General features: G+C 54.1%; 1 protein-coding gene across 4 annotated transcripts; it reads left to right on the top strand.

Annotated features, from left to right (window-relative positions):
• Positions 1 to 696: 696 nt before the first annotated feature.
• On the top strand, positions 697 to 19,194 carry SERINC2 (serine incorporator 2). Of its 4 annotated transcripts, none has more exons than XM_052660564.1 (10): positions 697 to 747; positions 11,563 to 11,724; positions 12,788 to 12,978; positions 13,423 to 13,502; positions 13,845 to 13,982; positions 14,624 to 14,793; positions 16,521 to 16,611; positions 16,900 to 17,041; positions 17,894 to 18,109; positions 18,623 to 19,194. In XM_052660564.1, the coding sequence occupies exons 1-10, from the start codon at positions 697 to 699 to the stop codon at positions 18,756 to 18,758; spliced, it is 1,377 nt and encodes a 458-aa protein (XP_052516524.1). In that variant the 3' UTR covers positions 18,759 to 19,194. The 4 variants fall into 4 exon arrangements, with proteins under 4 accessions (XP_052516524.1, XP_052516532.1, XP_052516540.1 ...); XM_052660572.1 differs by lacking the exon at positions 697 to 747 and adding an exon at positions 3,664 to 3,780; XM_052660580.1 differs by lacking the exon at positions 697 to 747 and adding an exon at positions 10,245 to 10,360.
• The last annotated feature ends 1,313 nt before the right edge of the window (positions 19,195 to 20,507 follow it).

Genomic DNA, 20,507 nt, shown 5'->3' with positions numbered 1-20,507 from the left:
AGCCCTTATTACCTACATGAATATTCATAAGGGATAACTTCAGCCCTGCTCTGTAAATGGGTCAGAAGCAGGAAGTGGAGGCCAGTGCAGAGAGCGAAGGCAAGGGGACAGGAGGCTCAAAGCCAGAGTGCATCTGAGTCCCCATGGACGGGAGGATGGTGAGAGAGACGGGCAAGGATGGCTGGGAGATACTAGGGGGTACCAGGGGCTTGATCAGGGGATTATTCCCGTATTGCACATTTGAAAACTGAGCCCCAATGAGATCAGATAAGAGAACTCTTGGGGTGAGTGGCCCAAGAAGCCAGAGCTTGCTTCCTTGGGATCTGGAGAGTTTAGCATCTGTCTCAGCTGGGTGATGGGCACAGGGGGATGGACCAAATGATCACTGCAGTTTTCTCTCAATGGACATAGTTTACATGGCATTATATGGTTGGAAGAGCTGTGGTGATCCTGAATCCCAACCCTCCAGTGAGGCTCCAACAGAATGGGTGATTTGCCAGAATCACACAGCTGCTGACTCCAGTCTTGCCCTTGGAGGTGTAAAAGCCAGAGTGATTCTGGTCCCTTGCAAGAGATTTAAGACTGGGAGAAAGGTGGGTGGGTTGGTCAGGATACTGAGGAACGAAGCGTCTTTATCCACCTCCTCACTAGTCCCCTGAGATAACTGCAGCAGAAACAATTATCTCCATTTCACAGATGAGAAGGATGAGGCTGGAAGAGGAGGAGGCACCAGGACAAGGCAACACAGTGAGTTTATTGCATGGGGTGGGGAGGGGTCTGCCCCTCTGTCCAGGGCAACGCAGGGATGTGAGAGCCCAGTTTGGCATCATGGGTAGGGTGAGGGCACGACCTCTGTTTTTCCTGTTCTGGAAAGCTTCAATCTAAAAGAGTCAGAAGGGGCTGTCTCTCTACACTTGCAAGCATATTAATCCCTCCCTCTTTTCAGATGACTGTCTATTTCTTAAAATGCTTTCCAGACACTCACAACTGTTCTGTGAGGTTAAGCAGGATAATCACGCCGAATTCAGAGGAGAAGTGACCTCCATGACAGCAGAGGGTATGAGAGGCAGTGACAGAACCAGGGTGTCAGGTGTTGCTTGTTGAGGTCTTGGGCGATTTCTTTTATATTTATTTATTTTTGGCTGTGCTGGGTCTTTGGTGCTGCACTAGCTTTTCTCTAGTTGCAGCCAGCCAGTGAGCAGGATTCTCTTCAAGGCGGCTTCTCTTGTTGCAGTTCCCAGACTCTAGAGTACAGACTCAATAGTTAGGGCCCCCCAGGCTTCGTTGCTCTGAGGTCTGTGGGATCTTCTTGGATCAGGGATTGAACCTGTGTCTCCTGCATTGGCAGGGGGACTCTTTAGCACTGAGCCACCAGGGAAGCCCTTTTTTTCTCTTTTTTTAGAGAATATTTTTATTTATTTGGGTGTGCTGAGTCTTAGTTGCGGCACTGGGATCTTTTCATTGCGGCATGCAGGATTTTTAGCTGCGGCTTGCAGGATCTAGTTCCCCAACCAGGGATCAAATCGGTGCCCCCTGCAGTGGGAGTGTGGAATCTTACCCACTGGACCACTAGCCATTTTCTACTAGACCAGGTCTTGGAAAGGGAGGGATTGAGGGATGGAAAATTTGACCCTTGGGACGGAAATGTCAAAAGGAGATGACCCTGGGGTGGGTGGCCATTAGAAGGATTCACTTCAGACTGCTGAGTGGCAGAATGAGGACACTGGGCTTGTGGGAAACATTCAGTTCATTCATTCATTTGGGGCACTTTCACTGCCTTGCTGTGCCCAGGTCAGGGGAGGGACCCACAAGAGGTGAATCAAACAGTCCTTGGGTGGGTCAGAGTCGCTTAAGGGTCTCAGACTAGGGCTGAAGACATGATTGGACAGGAAAAGAGGCACACTGGGTATTGCCACATCTGCTTTCACCCAGAGGCAGTAGGATGTCGGGGACAGGCCTGGGGTTCTCAGACTGGGGCCAGGTTGGGTGGCCTTCTAGTGCTGCCCGTCTGAGCTGTGTGGCTTTGAGCAGCAATAGTAGCAACCACAATAGTCATAGCTGATTTGTATTAAGTCCTCAGTTTACATCTAGCACATCACTTTACTTCTTTGAACGTGTTTCCTCATCTGTAAAATGGGATGAAGTGGGAGTTAATCTACTTCTCAGGGTTACTGCAGGGCTTGGATGGGACCATGTAGGTGGGAGAGTTTGGGGCTTCCAGGTGGCTCAGTGGTAAAGATTCCGCCTGCTGATGCAGGAGCCGCAGGAGACACAGGTTTGATCCCTGAGTTTGGAACATCCCCTGGAGGAGGAAATGGCAACCCACTCCAGTATTCTTGCCGGGATAATCCCATGGACAGAGGAGCTGGCGGGCTACAGTCCATAGGGTCACAAAGAGCCAGACATGACTGAGCACGCAGCACACAGGTGGAAGAGTTTGGTATGAGCTTAGCTGTGTGGTAACTTTAGCTATCTGTGAGGCCATAAAGGAGTCCCATGTTTTAGAAACGCAGAGATGCAGGAGGCTAGTTATCCCTACTGGGGCCAGGTAATGGTTTCAGGGCAGTGGCTGCCCTCTTCACCGAGAAGATACGGGATAGAACCAAGAGTTTGAAGGGTTGCTGCTGCTGCTGCTGCTAAGTCGCTTCAGTCGTGTCCGACTCTATGCGACCCCATCGACGGCAGCCCACCAGGCTCCCCCGTCCCTGGTATTCTCCAGACAAGAACACTGGAGTGGGTTGCCATTTCCTTCTCCAATGCATGAGAGAGGAGGATAAAAAGGACTTTTCAGCGGGAGGGTAACCTGTGAACAAGTGTGGAGGAGGGAAAGTGTAGGGTATGTTTGCAACACAATGAAGGCTCAGGCTGGCGCCCGCCCGGTGAGTCATCAAGGATGTAGGCAGGCCCAGATCTCTGACCCTGGGGCCAGCTTCGAGGCATACAGATTTCTTCCCTAATATTATCCCACCTGTGGTTGGGTGAGGAGAGAGGGCTGGAGGGTGAAGCGAGTGTAATTACAGAGCCCTGCTTCTGGGTTTCTCCCACCTCTCTGCGGGATGGTCTGACAGGAATGTGACCCACCCATCCCTCTGAGCTCCTTAGCTGGGGGCCAGGTTTGGGTGTTTCTGGGGGGAGCATGTGGTCCAAGCCAGGAGTCAGTCGAGCTTGAAGAACAGGTGTGTCCTAGAAGCGGGGGCAGGGAGCGCACACCTGACTCTTTGAAGAAGGTATCCTCATTTCACAGAAGGGGAAACTGAGGCTCAGAGAGGTGAAGTGACTTGCCCATTTCTTTGTCCAATCATGCAACACTTCGGTATTGGGCAGAGGCTATGCCAAACGCAGAGGAGTCCCGTGTGACCATCTCTTGGGGTAGGGAGAAGTGTTGTTGTGGTCGTGTTGTGGCCTCGCCGGGAATCGAACCCAGGTCTCCCTATTTCCAAACCATCAGTTTGTATCCGTACGTGAGTCCAGTTGCGCGGCTTGCGCGGCAGCTGGAATCCCCGGTACCCCCATTTTCCTTATGGTCCCGCCCAGCGCACCTGCCCCAGGTGAGTCCCAGGAGGCCCCAACACAGCCGGAAAGCGGCGAGCGGTTTCGCCAGGTGGGGCGGAGCCGGGCCGGGGCGGGGCAGGGGGCGGGGCAGAGGCGGGGCCAGCCCCGGGCGCCTGGAGCCGGACAGGAGCCGGCACCCCGCGCCCCGCACCCCGCGCCCCGCGCCCCGCACCCCGCGCCGCCGCAAACATGGGGGCCTGTCTGGGCGCCTGCTCCCTGCTCAGCTGCGTGAGTCCTGACCCCTGTCGCCCGCCCGCGGCGCCTGCCCCTTCTTCGGGCTCGTACTTTTGTCCTGTCTTCCCCAAATAGTTTCTTCTTTTTCCTTCCTCCAAACTTGTCTTTCTGGGCCCGCACCCCGCCTCCTCGCTCCTCGGGTACCCTGGCTCATCGAGTCCTCCCACCCCCATTCCGGGCCCGCGGGCGCCGGAGAAGGCTGGTGTCCGGCGATCGGGTTACCGCGGGGGAAAGGGTGGGGCGCCCCGGGGCTGGGGGAAGGGAGTGTCCTGGGCGGGCGCCCCTCCAGGGAACTGGGGAGACTGAGGCCCGGAGCTCGGGGCGGGGATGGGCGCTGCAGCCCCAGTTGGCCCAACTTGAAGTCGTCCTGGCAGTGCGCCTCTCGTCTGCCTCCCAGACGCTCTCTTTGTGTGCCTGCCGGCCCCTGCCCCTCTCTGCCGGGTGTCCTCTGTTTGTCTGTGTGTCAATCAGGCTGTCTGTCCCTGCCCGTCTGCCTCAGTTTGTCCCTTTGTATGTGTCTCATATCTGTCCGTTCGTTCGTCCGCCTGTCTTTGTCTTTCCGAAGCCTCTTAACATCTGTCATTGTCTGTCTTTATGGTTCCGTGCGTGTCCCGGCTGTCAGTTTCTCCGTGCCTTCTTCCTGCTTTTCAGTCTGGCTCAGGCCAGACTCCTCGGCACTTTTCCAGTGAACCCCAGACCTTTCCCTCCTAGTCCCCAGGGCAGAAGTGGGGGTTGGGGAGGAAGACCCTCTCTGCCTTTCTACGCCGGTCTTGAGCGAGCTTGAGTCCCTCTTACAGGTTACCGCCAACACCGGCCCAACTCTGGGTGGGGAAACCCAGGACCTGAGGGAGGTTGGAGTGTGTGGGGGCGGGGAGGGACTACCTGGCCATCTCCTCGGGGACCTGGGGAGCAGCCAGCCTCTGTTGGCGCTGCTGCCAGCAGAGGGGAGGAGCGTCAGCCAGACCACGGCGGGGAGGCCCCTTCTCCTTTTCCCAGCCCCTTTCCTTTCCCTCTTCCCTTCATTAAATCTGAGGTTCATTCAAGGCAGCCCCCTCCCCCTTTGCCCTACACAAAGAGGAGCTGAGAGGAAGGGGGAGGTTCTGGTGGCTGCTGAATCCCAGACTTAACTTTCCTTTGTCCCCGTTGTGTGTGAATGATAGGATGGGGGTGTTGGGGCCCACAGCTGGGGATCTAGAGAGATGTACTTTACAGCTATTTTCCGAGAAGGGTGTCTGCACAGAGAGGCTATAGAGTGGGTCCCTGGACCCTTGTCCCCTCTGGGCTTCCATGTTCCCATCTGTGAAGGGTGTGTGTGTGTGTGTGTGTGTGTGTGTGTGTGCATGCACGCACGTGTGCATGTGCAGGAGCTGATTCCTGAGATCTCTTCCTGCCCAGTGACACCAAGGTTTAGGTTGGAGCTCTAGCCAGAAAGGGTTTGCTTCCTGGTGGAGGAGGGAGAGTTTCCTTGGAGTTGACTAGAATTCCTTCTGGCTGGGCTAGCTTGGGGGTTGGGGAGGTTGTTGAAAGGAAACCTGCCATATCTGGGTGCCTCTGTCTCTCCATCTGCCTCCCTCAAGATTTAAAATTGCCCCACCTTGTTCTTGGCACATAGTTAGCTCTCCAAACAGGAGCTACTGTTATTATCATTTTTAAAAGGTGGGTGGAGAATTCCCTCTGGAACCAATTGCTGGTCTCTGAGTCAGGCTCCTGCAATGCTGAATCAGAAGGCACCAGACAGGCCATGGGTTATAGATGAGGAAGCTGCAGTCCAGAGAGGTTAGCCGACTTGCTTAAGGTTGCACAGCGAAAGGAGGAAGATCTGCACAGTCAGGATTAATATCTGATCCCTAGTCTAGGCTTCTGCCCACGTCTCCCCTCCCTTCATATTCTGGGTGCTGAGGGACAGGGTTGGCCCACAGTAGAATCGGGAGGTCCGGGAGGTTGCAGGTATCTAATGTCTGCAAGGGACCTGCCCCTCCTGTTAGGAGCCTCCCCTTGGCATTCTGACCTCTGATGTTTACCGGGTACTTACTACATGCCAAGTGCTGTGCTGAGCCTTTCACCCGTGCCATATGATTACCTACCTACCCCACTCCCCCCACAACCATGACAGAGTTAGCTTATTTTGCAGATTGTGATACTGATGATAGCCACCATTGACTAGGTCCTTACTGTAGGCCCGGAACTCAGAGTCCAGCGGTGTAGTGAGTATTTTGTATATATCCTTTCATTGAGTCCTCACAGTGACCCCAGTGAAGAAGTTAACACTATTCACAGCTGAGGAAGCTGGATCAGAGAGAGAAGACTGTTTTCCCACAGCCACATAGTATTAAGTGGTGCTGTTGGGCACTGCTGGATAACCAATAACAATGTTTCAATGGACACTTGCCTGAGAGGACTGAAGTTCTAATGAGGGATTGTCAGGCATCTTTAGGGGGAACATTTTGGCATACGTGGGTCCCCTTGGTCAGGTGCAAATCTGTCGTAGCAAGTAGGGAATGCAAGTGGCTGTCTCTTTTATTTAAAAAAAAAAGGAGTTTTATTTATTTATCTACTTTTGGCTCTGCTAGGTCTTCATTGCTGCGTGGACTTTTCTCTAGATGCAGAGAGTAAGGCTACTCTCTAGTGGCCAAGTAAGGGCTTCTCATTGTGGTGGCTTCTCTTGTTGCGGAGAACGGGTTCTAGGCAAGCGGTCTTCAGTAGCTGCAGCTCACGGGCTCTTGAGCGCTGGCTCAGTAGTTTTGGCACATGGGCTTCATTGCTCCGTGGCATGTGGAATCTTCCCAGACCAGGAATTGAACCCGTGTCCCCTTCATTGGTGGGTGGATTCTTATCCACTGCCCAACCAGGGAAGTCCACAAGTGGCTCTCTTGGTCAGTGTTTGTTGCTGGACTGAAGGTGAGTCCTGGCCAGGAGGAGATAAGATAGACCCACTGGGGATGGTAGTCACCAAGCAGGTCAGCACAGGGTGAGTTGGACGGTCAGCAGATACTTAGGGATGGCCTTTTACAGGCGAGGGAGTATGAAAGACCTTCCCATCAGACTGGTTGGTCTGGATCCTGGCTTGGTCTGTTCTCAGCTGCGTGACTGAGAACCTCTCTCCTTGTCTGTAAAGTGGAGAGCACCATAGTATCACCTCTCAGCATGTCGGGAGGGTTCTGTGGGACTTAGCCTGAAGCTGGCGTGCAACGGCTGCTCTGTAAGCGCCTGCCAGTGGTAAAGCGCTGGACACCACATTTGAGGAAGCGGAGAAGCTGCTGAAACCCATGGCTGTCTGATGGGCAAGCTGCTTCACCGCCCTGCCTGGAAGCCCATTTTATGGCTGAGGAAACTGAGTCCCACAGGGGTGAAAAGAGACTTGTCTAAGGTCATCCTGCCAGCTGGCGGCAGGGGCACGACAGGGCCCTCTCCTCTTCACACTGCGTCGGGGAAAGAAGTGTGCTTGAAGTAGTCTTGGGCTGCCCTCTTCTCTCCTGTGTTTTGTCTCGGGCTAGGGTGGTCAGCTCGGAGAAGGCGATGGCACCCCACTCCAGTACTCTTGCCTGGAAAACCCCATGGGCGGAGGAGCCTGGTGGGCTGCAGTCCATCGGGTCTCGAAGAGTCGGACACGACTGAACGACTTCACTTTTACTTTTCACATTCATGCATTGGAGAAGGAAATGGCAACCCACTCCAATATTCTTGCCTGGAGAATCCCAGGGACGGGGGAGCCTGGTGGGCTGCCGTCTATGGGGTCGCACAGAGTCGGGCACAACTGAAGCGACTTAGCAGCAGCAGCAGCAGCAGCAGCAGCAGCAGCAGCAGCAGGATGGTCAGCTAGCTCGGGGGTGCCACGGAACCTTGCAGCTTATAGACGCTCCAGCCCGGGGTTTTCTGAGTTCTGAGTTCTCCTTTCTGAGAATCTGGCTGGTGCTACGATTCCACCAGTCTAAGTTCTGGTGCTTCTCCACTGCTGCCTTTCCCCTGAGTGCATTTGGGGAGGGCTGTGTTGTAATCTGAGTGTAGGAACGGTGTAATAGTCTACCTTGGCCTTTCACGTTGCATCCCAAGCATAGCCTGTGTTGCTGTCAATCTGGAGATTTTCATCTTTCCTGCTTCTGTACCATTCCATGGGGTCAGTAATCCACCACTGTCTGCTGGTGTGGGGCAAAAGAGGTCATTTGCAATTTCTTGATATTCTAATAAGCTGATGCAACCTAAAGCTTAGTGCCTATTTTAGTTTTTTTTCTTAATTTAAAATTTTTGTTTTTTCAATAAAATCAACTTTATTGGGGTACAATTTACATTTAACTGTATTTAGTTTCATATACCTATTTAAGTGTTACCAACACATCTGCTCCATCCAGTAGAGAGATCCCGCTTAGGGGAGTACTATGTGCAGTGATGGGCATTTAGTTATTTTCAGCTTTCCCCTATTGTTTTCCTCATGTGAACAGTGTCACTGTGAACATCCGTGTGTATGTGCGTGTGTGGGTGTCTGCTTTTACTCTGTGGGCTGGTATTTGTGTAGGAAGAAGTTGTGGTTGGAGTGATCTGGGGAGAGGTGGGGAGTGGAGATCAGAATGTATGAACAACTGCAAGGATGCTCCAGAGCAGCCAGGGTGGGAGGAAGGGGCTGTGTGTATTTCTGTCTCTCAAACCTGGTCTCTCTGGCTACCAGCCAGGTCCTTGGAAGCCTGAGATTTCAGGTATCAGAAATACCTGGATTTTTATCTCTGAGAACCAGAGTAAATTGAAAGGCCAGCTTCCCTGACTGCAGTGTGGCAGTTTTTCTTGTGTCTCAAATGTCTCAGATGGAAATGGTAACAAGCCAGAGCCTGGCTTGACCTGGGCGCTTGGGTACTTGGTTCTTGAGATCAGTGCCTGTTGTTGTTCAGTTGCTCAGTCATGTCCGACTCTTGGTGACCCCATGAACTGCAGCACGCCAGGCTTCCTTGTCCTTCACCATCTCCTGGAGCTTGCTCAAATTCATGTCCGTTGAGTTGGTGATGCCATCCAGCTATAACATCCTCTGTTGTGCCCTTCTCCTCCTGCCTTCAATCTTTCCCAGCATCAGGGTCTTTTCTAATGAGTCAGCTCTTTGCATCTGGTGGCCGAAGTTTTGGAGATTCAGCTTCAGCATAAGTCCTTCCAATGAATATTCAGGATTGATTTCCTTTAGGATTGACTAGTTTGATCTTCTTGCAGTCCAAGGAACTCTCAAGGGTCTTCTCCAACACCGCAGTTCAATTCTTTGGCACTCTGCCTTCTTTATGGTCCAACTTTCACATCCATACATTATTACTAGAAAAACCATAGCTTTGACTATATGACCTTTGTTGGCAAAATAATGTCTCTGCTTTTTAAGAACACTGCCTGTTGGCCTCCCATGGTTTTCTTGGGCACTGGAGGGATTGTTTTCATTGCTCAGGTGTTTTGAAATTAAACGAGACTGCCATCCATGACTTAGCAGACCCTGGTGCAGACAGACTTGATCTCAAATCCCAGCTCCTCAGCTTACTTGCAAGGTGACCTTGGTCATGCCATCTCCCTGAGTTTCAGTTTCCCCGTTTATACATGGGAGGTTACAACATACTTCATAGAGTCAGTGAGGCTTAGTCTAGACAAAGTGCTCACCAGTGTCTGGGACAGAGTAACTCATCATAAAGGGAAGGCATCACTATTATTACTGCCATCCACTTGCTGTGTGATTTCTGGCAAGTCTATTAACCTCTCTGATCTCAGAATGCTCTTTATGGCTTATAAAACACTATTTCTGTCATTTGCTTATCTTCTCACCACCCCACCCCCCAAGTAGCCATGGATAGGAGTCAGGGCTATGGGCGGGGTTTGCAAGATACAACCAGAAATTGATGGATGGGTGGATTGTTATGATTTGGACCCTGAGGGAGAATTTTATTCTGAAGGCATTTCATTTAGCATCCAGTCTGTGCTTGGCTTTGTGGGTGAGAGGTTACAAGGGGCATTCCCAGGGGCCTTTCCAGTCTGAGGGGAGAGGAGGGAGGAGACGGGAAGGCAGCTGCACTGCAAGCAGAGTGTGCAGTGCCCCTGTGACCAGTCCAGAAAGTGGGGAACAGAGTCTCAGAGGAGCCAGGGGCCCTTTCAGCCTCTCTCTGCAAAGCTGGTCACTTAGTAGAAGGCTGTTCCTGTCTCTCTCCTCTTTGGGAGGTGGTGCCCAATGGCAATGGAGGCCTGTTGCTCATAGGAAGAACACCAGGGTCCTGTACGTGGCTGCCAGGCCCCACCAGCCTGGCTGACCTCACTACTCACTTGCTCTTTTTTGTTTTGTTTTGTTTTGTTTTAATTTTATTTTTTTTTATTTTTTTGTTTTTTGTTTTTTTATTATTTTCTCACTTGCTCTTGAAGCTTTGGCCGCAAGGCCTTCTTTTCCTTCCTCCAACACTCAGCTCCTGCCCGCCCCCAGAGCCACTGCAGACTCTCTTCCTTTTGTCTGGAACATTCTTTCTTCATCTTGGCCAGGAGAGTGAGTCCACACTGTTCAGCTCTCAGCTTAAATGGCATCCCTTCAGGGCAGTGACTCGCCACCTCCCATCTAAACAGGTGTAAGGATGTGGTGAGTTGCTTTCCTGCCCTTGAAAACTCCAGGAGGGTGGAACCTGTGTCTCTTGCCCTCCCAACTCTCACATACCTGAATGAGGAGTCAGAGCTGTCTGGAGGAAGAGAAACAGTGACCCACGGATATCTGGTTGTGGGCCCGTTTCCTCCAAGGCTGGGCTGTGGAACTGGCTTCCATGGGGTGAGGCTACAGCTACGAATGGAGTGGCATCACCAGCCCCCAAGTGATTTCAGCCAACCCCCAGAAGGGAGGGGCTGACAGAGGGCAGAGGTGCCAAGACAGAAGGGATTGGACATCTCTGCTATCCAAACTGGTGCAGCCCCAGGGCAGGAATCCCAGCCTCTTATATCCTTCATTCCATTCATTCAGCAGATGTTGAGTGATCAGCACCTGCTGTTTCTTGAGGTCTTAACATATGTCTGGTACCATGCCAGACACTTTACACTCATTCAACAGATAGTCCCTGAACTTCCAATGATGTGTCAGGCCTGCTTCCCATTTCTGGCACCTCCACGGTGAACAAAACAGACAAACTCCCCTGCCCTGGTGGAGCTCACATGTTAACAATGAGAGGTAGGCACCATGAGTCAGCTGTGAAGCCAATCAGGTGGTTGTCTAAGTCCTTTGGAGAAAAATAAAGCAGGGAAGAAGGACAGGGAGCCTGAGGGAGTTAGAATTTAAAATCTTGATTTTATTCTTAAAACTGCCATGTGAGAACCAGGTACCCTCTGATTTCCATTTTATGAAAGAGGAACCTGAGGTTAAGAGAGAGTAAGTGAACTGTATAATGTTACATGGCTAACTAGTGACAGGCTTGGCCTTCTGGATTTTTTTTTCCACTCTGCTTCATCTGAAATAAGAAACAGTATGACCTCAGCTCTCTCTCTCTGAAGCCACAGTAACCCCTCAGGATAGATCCAGGTTTGAATCTTCGTTCTGTTGCTTGCTGGCTGTGCGTCCTTGGGCGACCCAGCCTCTTCCAGCCTTGGTCTGCTTGGCCTCTCCCTTGGGCTTGAAAGTTAAATGGGGTGATGTCTGGGGAATAGGTATCCTTCCGTAGCGTGGCATGGGAAGGCTCTGTGTAGGTTTGGAGATATTGACCAGGCAGCAGGCAGTGGGCCCCAGGAGGATGCTGCGGGCTCGGGCAGGGAAAGGGAGAAGAGGCCGAGAGTAAGGTGCCGTCCCCGCCCTCCCTGCAGGCGTCCTGCCTCTGCGGCTCTGCCCCCTGCATCCTGTGCAGCTGCTGCCCCTGTAGCCACAACTCCACGCTGAGCCGCCTCTTCTTCACGGTCTTCCTCTTCCTCGGGGTGCTGGTGTGCGTCATCATGCTGAGTCCTGGCGTGGAGAGCCAGCTCTACAAGGTGAGCTGCCTGCAGGACCTGGCCTCTGGCGAAGGCTCAGCTACCAGGGGACCCAGCTGATCAAGAAGTGGGCAGGACAGGGAGGGTTTGGAATGAATCACAAATGAAAACCAGTGGACCGCTGAGGATGAAACCCCCTCCGTGTTCCCCAAAGCCCACCTCCCCCTTAGCACCATTTGCGCACCCCACCCCCGCCCTGGCACCATCCTTGGCTGTTAGCCCCTCTGTCCATAAAGGAACATGACTACCCTATCAATTACCAGGGAACCTGGAGATTCATTTTAGCCAGACTCCCAGTTTTCAAGAAACACCAGTTTGATGAGCCCGTGGTGCAAAAAGTAAAAAAGTGAAAAAAAAAAAAGAGATAGGTGGGAGTGTCCAGCGCACCAATGATCCAAGCTTGACATTAGGGGGGTTGTTTCTTCACATTGGGAGGAGGGCTTGATCCTCCTCGTTTCTCATAAGCCATGGTCCCCTTGGGGAGTCTCGTGAATCGTTACTGCCCCCGCGCCAGACAGTGGCCCAGGGTAGGCTCTCCCTACTTTGATGCACAAGCCCAGTTTTGAGAGTCTTGTCTTCCTTCCATCTCAATATTTCATAGCCAGGGACACAATGAGGCCAGAGGTTCTGACATGCTAGTGTGCACAGAGGCTTGAATCCCCTAGGGAGTGTGCTAGAAATGCAGAATCTCAGACTCCACCTTAGAGACTATAGTCCACAGGACAGGGGACCTCAGTGGATTCTGATGTAACTGGTAAGGGGAGAGCGCTTTGGAAAACCCTGCCTCGGACAGTGCGGTGTAGTCCTGGGGTTGTGAGATGATAGTAGGGAAATTAACAAGATCTAACTGGACGTCTGTCCCTGGGGGGCTCACTCATGGGACTTGACCGGCAAAGGTAGATGGGAATGGAGATGGGTGGTGGATGGAGGTGGGAGGGACAGACTGCCGTCTCGCCCAGGCCTCCTGGGAGAACCTCTTGCCTTGGTTGGGGGAGGCCTGGGCAGAGTCACCTTGGGTTCTGGGTGGGGTGGGGTGTTCCAGATGCTCTGTCTGTCTCCACAGCTGCCCTGGGTGTGTAATGAGGGGACCGGATCCCACGTCGTCCTGCAGGGCCACATCGACTGTGGCTCCCTGCTCGGCCACCGCGCCGTCTACCGCATGTGCTTCGCTATGGCGGCCTTCTTCTTCCTTTTCTCTTTGCTCATGATCTGCGTGCGCAGCAGTCGAGACCCCAGGGCTGCCATCCAGAACGGGTGAGGAGGGGGCCCCACCTGCACCCTGAGGCCCTCTCGCAGTGGATTTCCCCATCCTCTGCCTGTTTCCAGACCCTACCTTCAGACTCAGGAGCTGCCGAAGCCAGGAGGACGCAGCACAGAGATCGGTTCACTGAGCAGTACCCATTTCTCAGATGAGGAAATGAAGCCCAGGAAAGACAATACATGCCTCCGGTTTCACAACAATTTAGTGGCGTAGTTGGGGCTAGAACCCGGGTGGCCATCCTCACCCCTGATTGGTCCTTCCCTCTGCCCCTTGGGACTTTTTTAAGGCCAGGACAGACTCTCTGTGCCCATCAGATCATCGGAAAGTCCCCGCCATCTCTCCCAGTACCTGTCCTATGGGGATGGGATTCTGGGGGGCCAGCTTTTCCTCTCCCCTACTCAGTTCTCTAGTCTGACCTACCCATCTCTGCACCATAGGTTTTGGTTCTTTAAGTTCCTGATTTTCGTGGGCATCACTGTGGGCGCCTTCTACATCCCCGATGGCTCCTTCTCCAACAGTAGGTGGCCTTGGTGGGGAGGGATGGGGCCCACCAAGAGGACCAAGCACTGGTGGGTACTGCTGTTTGCACCCAGGAGACAGGACTCTGGTCCTTGGCCACGTGGCCTTTGGGCAATTCTGGGGGTTAAGGGGACCTGCCTTGATACCCAACCTGTACCCTGCTACAAAGCATCTCTGTGTGGCCTGGGGCTCCCTGAGGGAGGGGACATCAATACAGGGTGTGGCATGAATGACTGTTGAATGTATGAAAGTGAGTGTGGGAAGAGACCCTGGAGGGTGCCTGCCCTAGGCTGCTGCTCAAGGCCGGACCCCCTTGCTTCCCTCCCCTCTCCCCACCCAGTCTGGTTCTACTTTGGTGTCGTGGGCTCCTTCATCTTCCTCCTCATCCAGCTACTGCTGCTCATCGACTTTGCACACTCTTGGAACCAGCGGTGGCTGTGCAAGGCCGAGGAGTGTGACTCCCGCGCCTGGTATGCAGGTCAGTGCTACCCGGTGGCCTCATGCAAGGGCTGAGCTAACTGAGGAGGGGGCTCCCTGAAGGGCGACCTGGAGGGCATCTCAGGCTGCCTGCTGCCTTAGGACAGGAACTGAGCCGTCCGTGGCAGATGGAGAGAAGGGTATGTGTGGACAGGGCGGCTGATCTGGGCGGCTGAGGTGGGTCAGATGAGAGCTGCACTGGAGGGCCCTGGAGGGGGCTGGTGGAGCAGACCCTGCAGAACTGAGCACACCCAGCCCGACCAAACTTCAAATGACCCCTGGTTATTGAATCCCCAGTAGCAGAATGGGTCCTTTTTCAGATCGATTTTCTGAACCGGTCAAGAAGAAAGGCTCACATGGGGTTGGTTCGGTTGTCACACCTCCCCGATCCCCATGCGTCTAGTTCACTCTTTCAAACACTGTTCTCTATTCATTGTCATTATATTTATGGTGACCTTATTTGTGGCACGTGAATCATTTTAGTTCAGGGTGGGGTGGGAGCTCACAAAGACTGGATGAGGACGGAAGTTTAGCAGGCACTCCTTGGAGGAGGAAGCTGGCGCCCGAGGCCAGATGACTGCCCGATGAGGGATGGGGGTCCTTGTGCCTCCAGACCCACCTGCTGCTGCCCCTCCCTCCCAGGCCTCTTCTTCTTCACCCTCCTCTTTTACGCGCTGTCGATCGCGGCCGTGGCGCTGCTCTTCGTCTACTACACCCAGCCTGGTGCCTGCTATGAGGGCAAGGCTTTCATTGGCCTCAACCTCACTCTTTGTGTCTGCGTCTCCATCGTTGCTGTTCTGCCCAAGATCCAGGTGAGAGCCCTGCCTGTCTCTGCCCAACCTGAAACCAGGCCCCTCGGTGTGTGGGACTCCTTGTAGGAACCTTGGGGGCTGGGAGCCGGGTCTCTCCATCACAGAGGCTGGGTGGAGTGTGGGCTCCCAGGTCAGCCTCCTTTGGTTAGAGTCTCGGCTCTTGCATTTACATGCTGGCTGTCTTTGGGAAAGTGCCTTAACCTCCCTGTGCCTCTCTCATCTCAGATGTTAAATGGGGACAATAACACTTTTTGGAGTTATTCTCAAGATGGAGACTATGTTTGTGAACACAGAACAGTGCCTGGCCTATTGATATCCATCAGACATTGGCTGTTGTTATCATTATTTCAATGTTATCAGTTTTTATGCAAATCAGGATAATATTAGGAAAGGGCACTAAGTCACGATTCCTAGACCCCTCAAGAAGTGGTGTTAGGAGGTGCAGTTCCAGTTTCCAGTCCCAGACTATCTGGGATAATGGGTGGGGGCTGCCGAGGCCATCTTTTGTTCTTCAGAAAGGAGGCCTTCTGGGTCCAGTGATATTTCATTTTGGGATATCAGCTCATCAGTGGTTTCAGAGGTAGCTTAGATAGTCTTTGAGGATCCTCAGCAGAAAGGTTGGGAACCTTCCTTTGGGCCAGAGCTTCCTTTTGCCAGTGAGAAATTGGAAGCTCAGAGAGGGTGATGAGGGTGATTCCAGGTCCCACAGCAATCAGTACTCATTCAGCAAATACCTCTTGGGCACCCGCTGTGTGCCAGGCACTCTTCTAGATGTTGGGGATACAGCTGTGAGCAAGAGGAGAAATAATAATAGCTGACAGTTAACAGCATCTATTGTGTCATTTAGTGCTCACCCCATCATCATCCCCACTTGCCAGATGAGGAAATAGAGGCTTAAAGAAGGAAGGAGACCTTGCCTAAGGTCACATGGCTAGTAAGGGGTGGAATTGGGATTTGAACCCAGGCAGACTGGCTCCAGAGCCTGTGCTCTTAATCGTCGAGTTCAGATGGGTATTTTCAAGTGTGTGTGTGTGGGTGGTGGGGCCTGGGAAGGAAGAAGCCAGGTGAGGAAATGAGGCCAGGTGAGATAACTTTAGGTTGTAAGTGCCATGTAAAGAAATGAATGGAATGTGGGCTGAAAGGGAGGTGGGCTGGCAGGGCAAGGGGCTTCTGCACTCAGGGTTTTCAGGGCCTTCTGGGGGGTCTTGTTTAAGCGGAAGCCTGAATTCTAGAGAGGGGCTGTCAGGGCAGAGATGTGAGGGAGCAGCATGTTGGGGGGAGGGCACGGTGCGTGCAAAGGCCCTGAGGTCGGCGAGGACTTGCCGGAGGCTGAGACAGAGAGATGGCCACTGTGGCTGAGGAGCAGGCGGCAGGGACAGGGCAGGTCGGGGGGGGGGGGGCGGGTGGCCAGGTGAGGACGGAAGTGGGGTAAAGGGAGGAGAGCTTTAACTCGAAGTGTGAAGAGATGCTGCCCTTGAAGGGTGTTCTCAGTGGGGAAACAAGTCGGGTAACGGTTAAGAGAAAAAATTAGGGCTTCACCTTTGGGTGGGCAGGGTTGGGCAGTGGGTGGCCCAGATGGTATGTTCTCCCAAAGGGTGTGGGGTGGGATGGCCCCAGGGTGGTGGGGGTTTCTGAGGTCCCCCAGTTGGGTGTGAGTGGGCTGGGTGGGGCTGGGGTGGAGGGTACCGGGTTTGGCAGGAGTCACACTGATGGGCCGCTCTCACCAGGATGCCCAGCCCAACTCGGGTCTGCTGCAGGCCTCGGTCATCACGCTCTACACCATGTTTGTCACCTGGTTGGCCTTGTCCAACGTCCCCGGTGAGTAGATGCCTGGGTTCTGGGAGGCCTGGTCTTCTTCCTAGGCTGGGGACCTTCAAAGATGTCAGGGACACGCTGGCCCCTGCCCATTCCAAGACTCAGTCCTTCTGGGACGGGGGAGGACCCCATCATTCCTGGAGCTGTCTCTGTTGTGTTTTCTAAGTGCTATCGCTAGGACTTGGACGGTTGGATGTGTGTCTGTCTGTCCATCTGAGCCCATCCTCTGGGCTCCCTGGCTGATCAGACCTGGCCTGCGTGGGCTGAGGGTGACCACGCTCCCATCCCCAGATCAGAAATGCAACCCTCACCTGCTGACCCACTTTGGCAACGGGACGGTCCTGGCAGGCCCCGAGGGCTACGAGACCCACTGGTGGGACGCGCCGAGCATCGTGGGTCTCGTCGTCTTCATCCTGTGCACTGTCTTCATCAGGTAAGCGGAGGGTGGGCGCAGGGGCTGGTCTCTGGGAAGGAATCATGATTGGGAGCCCTGAGCCACAAGTGAGGGGAGGGTGTGGGAGCCAGGACACCAAGCTCAGCAGGCGGTGCTTTCTCAACTTGATGGAATGGGCTGGAATCCACGTCTTCATTTGCTTTGTTTCAAGATATGTGTTGGGTCTTTAAAATTGTATATGTGTCTTGAACTATTCAATATAGTAAAAAATGTCAAGACCTCATTATAGAAAAGCAATGATAAAAAAAATCACTGTTATTTTTATTATGGAAAGGAGGCAATAGGTAACCCTACTTCCTTAAAATGAATAAAAGGAAACCAAATGTAACAGCAGGTGAGCATTATTGCAAACAGTATTAATGAATGTAATACGTGGGATGAGCCTTTGCAATACTAGGTTCTCAACACATGCTTATCGAAATGGCAGGTAAACAATCAGAATAACAGGGGCTGTTTATTTGGTGTCTACTCTGTGCCAGGCACAGTGCTAGGGGTTCACACTGATATTCCATTTAATCCTCACCACCCCTGTAAGGGAGGTACTGTTATCTCTGATTTTATAGACAAGGAATCAGAGGCTCAGAGAGGTTAAGTGCCTTAACCAAGGTCACACAGGAAGTAGGGGTAGAGTTGAGAGTCAAGGCAATTTGTTAACTCCAGGGCCGAGGGCCTAACCACCAGGCCACCGGCTCCCGAGGCTCAGGGACCCTGGTGCCCATGGTCACTGTGACCAGTGCCGTGGTGTGTGAGGCCCCCTGGCGCTGCCCAGTTGCTCACCTTGGTGGTGCTGGTCTGACAGCTGTACCCACACTCTCCCCCCACCTCCCATAGTCTGCGCTCCTCAGACCACCGGCAGGTGAACAACCTGATGCAGACAGAGGAGTGCCCGCCCGTGCTGGATGCCATGCAGCAGCAGCAGGTGGTGCTCTCCGAGGGCCGGGCCTTCGACAACGAGCAGGACGGCGTCACCTACAGCTACTCCTTCTTCCACTTGTGCCTGGTACTCGCTTCTGTCCACATCATGATGATGCTCACCAACTGGTACAGGTGCGTGGACGGAGCCTCCGTGCCCACAGTGTGCCCCGTGCCTTCCCCTCCGGCCCTGTGCTGGGGCTTTCCTGGGCCCTGCTCAAGACTTGGGCAGGGAGGTGTCTCTGTAGGACCCTCCAGGGAGCCTGCCCCATCTCTGCCTCAGTTTCCCTGCCCGTGCCTGGTCTGCTCAGTAGCTGGTACCTTCGCTGAGTGCCTGAGAAGTGGGGCTCATGGGAGGTGAGGCTGGGCCTGGGCAGGGCAGACCGAGTTTGCAGATCAGGCCGACTCAACGGATGTGAATTTGAGCAAACTCTGGGAGATAGTGGAGGACAGAGGAGGCCTGGCGTGCTGTGGTCCGTGGGGTTGCAGAGTCAGACTTAGCAATTGAACGGCAACCACAACAAGGCCAAGTGTCAAATATATCAGAGATGGGGCTAGAGCTACAGGGTAAGAGCCAGAGGTGAAGTCAGGGGTCACAACTGGATCCTAAAAAGGGGCCGGGCTCACTGGGATGATGGTGTGTTCCAGACCTGGTGAGACCCGGAAGATGATCAGCACATGGACTGCCGTGTGGGTGAAGATCTGTGCCAGCTGGACGGGGCTACTCCTCTATCTGTGGACCCTGGTAGCCCCTCTCCTCCTGCCCAACCGCGACTTCAGCTGAGGCAGCCCCCTGCAGCCGGTCCAACCTGGTGCCTCGGGGCTGGTGACAGCAGGCTGAGCCCCCGCCCCCTTCCAGGGCTTGCCCCTGAGCTGGGCCCCTCTGTTCTTAGTGCCTTCAGGGAGGATGAGCATCAGATCCCTCCCTGCCACTGCCCCCAGCTCGCCCCTCCAGAGCCGCCTCCTCCTTGTCCCTACTTGCCCACACTCACCTTCTTGCAAAAAATGGGCCCCTTGTTTTAAGGCTCCCCAGGAGAGGGTCTTGAAGGAGAGAAGCACTGAGAGCTGCCCAGAGCGGAAGTGCTCACTGCAATGGGGTGCCCGGCACTGAGGCCCTGGTCTTCCTGACCACGTACCCCGGGACGGCCCATCCCCTTCCTGGACTCTGTGCCTTACTGAGTCTCGCAGGCTCCGCCAATAAAGAAGCCAGTGCATGTGCCTCCCATGTCTTTGCCCCTTCCCCCTCAAGGTGGGTCCCTTCCTGACTGGGGACCACTCTGGCGGCTGGGAACAACATGAGGGCAGAGGGGGCTGAGGAGCCAGACCATGGGGGACCTCAAAGGTCAGAGAGAAGGGTCCTGGCTCTGTGACTCGGTCATGGAGAGCCTGAGGGTGGGGGCTATAGAGGAAGGAGGGGCTTTGGGGAAAGGGAGCCTTGGGGGTTCAGAAAAGGGGGCCCTGGAGCAGTGTTGAGTGATGAGGCCAGAGTCAAGTTGTGGGGGAGGGGGTCATGGGGGTGGCTGAGAGGCTGCCTCTCATGTTACCAGCGCCCACCCTGAGGTCTTCCAGGGTCTGCTGAAGCACTTGTCACCACGCTCCACTTCTTCCTACTGTAGACTTGGCACCTGCTCTGGGCCCCAGGGTGCAGTGGGGAAGAGTATGTCCTCTAACGTTGGCCAAGCTGGCCCTGATCCGCTAAACTGCAGCAGCTATGGGGCTCCTGTGGGCCTGGGCGAGTCATTCCCCTATAGGCCCTGGCTCCTCATTCAGCAGATGGAAAAGAGAGCTGTCAGGCTCAGATGAAACAGCCTGCTCATCTCTGAAGGCACACAGCCAAGTGCAGGGGGATGAAGAAGCTCCTAGCTTTGGGCCCCTGAGTCTGGTTCTTGCCCTCGTGATGTCCATCGCCAGGTCATTGGCCCCTTCCATTTGTGGGGATAACAGATAGATATTGATGTGCTGGGGTGGTTCACTGGGGGCTGGGATGCAGTGGCCAGGGACTGCAAGAAGCTCTAAGTCTAGGGGAGCAGCATCAGTGCATGGGGGCCCCAAGCAGGAGAAGCCACGGCACCTGTCAGCGGGAGTCGGCTGGATCAGGAGTGAAAATGCCCACGAGAGAGAGGACGTGGCGTGTGAGCCAGAGAAGGAGAGCAGGGTGTTCAAAGACCAGTGAGAAAGTAGGGAGGCTGGTGTGCTGAGAGTGTGTGAGGGTCAGGAGCGGGTGTGGGCTTTGGAGAGATGGGCTGGGCCTGAGTCGCCCAGGAGACCAGATAATGTTCTCAGGATAGAGGGGAGCCATGGAGGGTTTCTGAGCAGGGAGAGGTGGGGAAGATGTGAGCTGTTCAAGAGGTGGCGCAGGAGGGTGCAGAGCAGAGCAGAGCGGTGACATGGTCAGATGGTTATTCTGGGAAGATTTTCCGGGATGAAGCAAAGGGTGCAGCTGCTGGAGGCAGGTACCAGGGCCCGGGGTGGAGGCAGGGGAGCCTGGAGTGGGGCTGGGGCCGAGGAAGCCTCCTCTCACCCCTGAGACACG

This window comes from Budorcas taxicolor, chromosome 2, assembly GCF_023091745.1.
Source record: "Budorcas taxicolor isolate Tak-1 chromosome 2, Takin1.1, whole genome shotgun sequence".
Lineage (NCBI taxonomy): Eukaryota > Metazoa > Chordata > Mammalia > Artiodactyla > Bovidae > Budorcas > Budorcas taxicolor.
The sequence above is the reverse complement of the archived record's forward strand: the minus strand, read 5'-3'. Positions and strand labels throughout refer to the sequence as shown.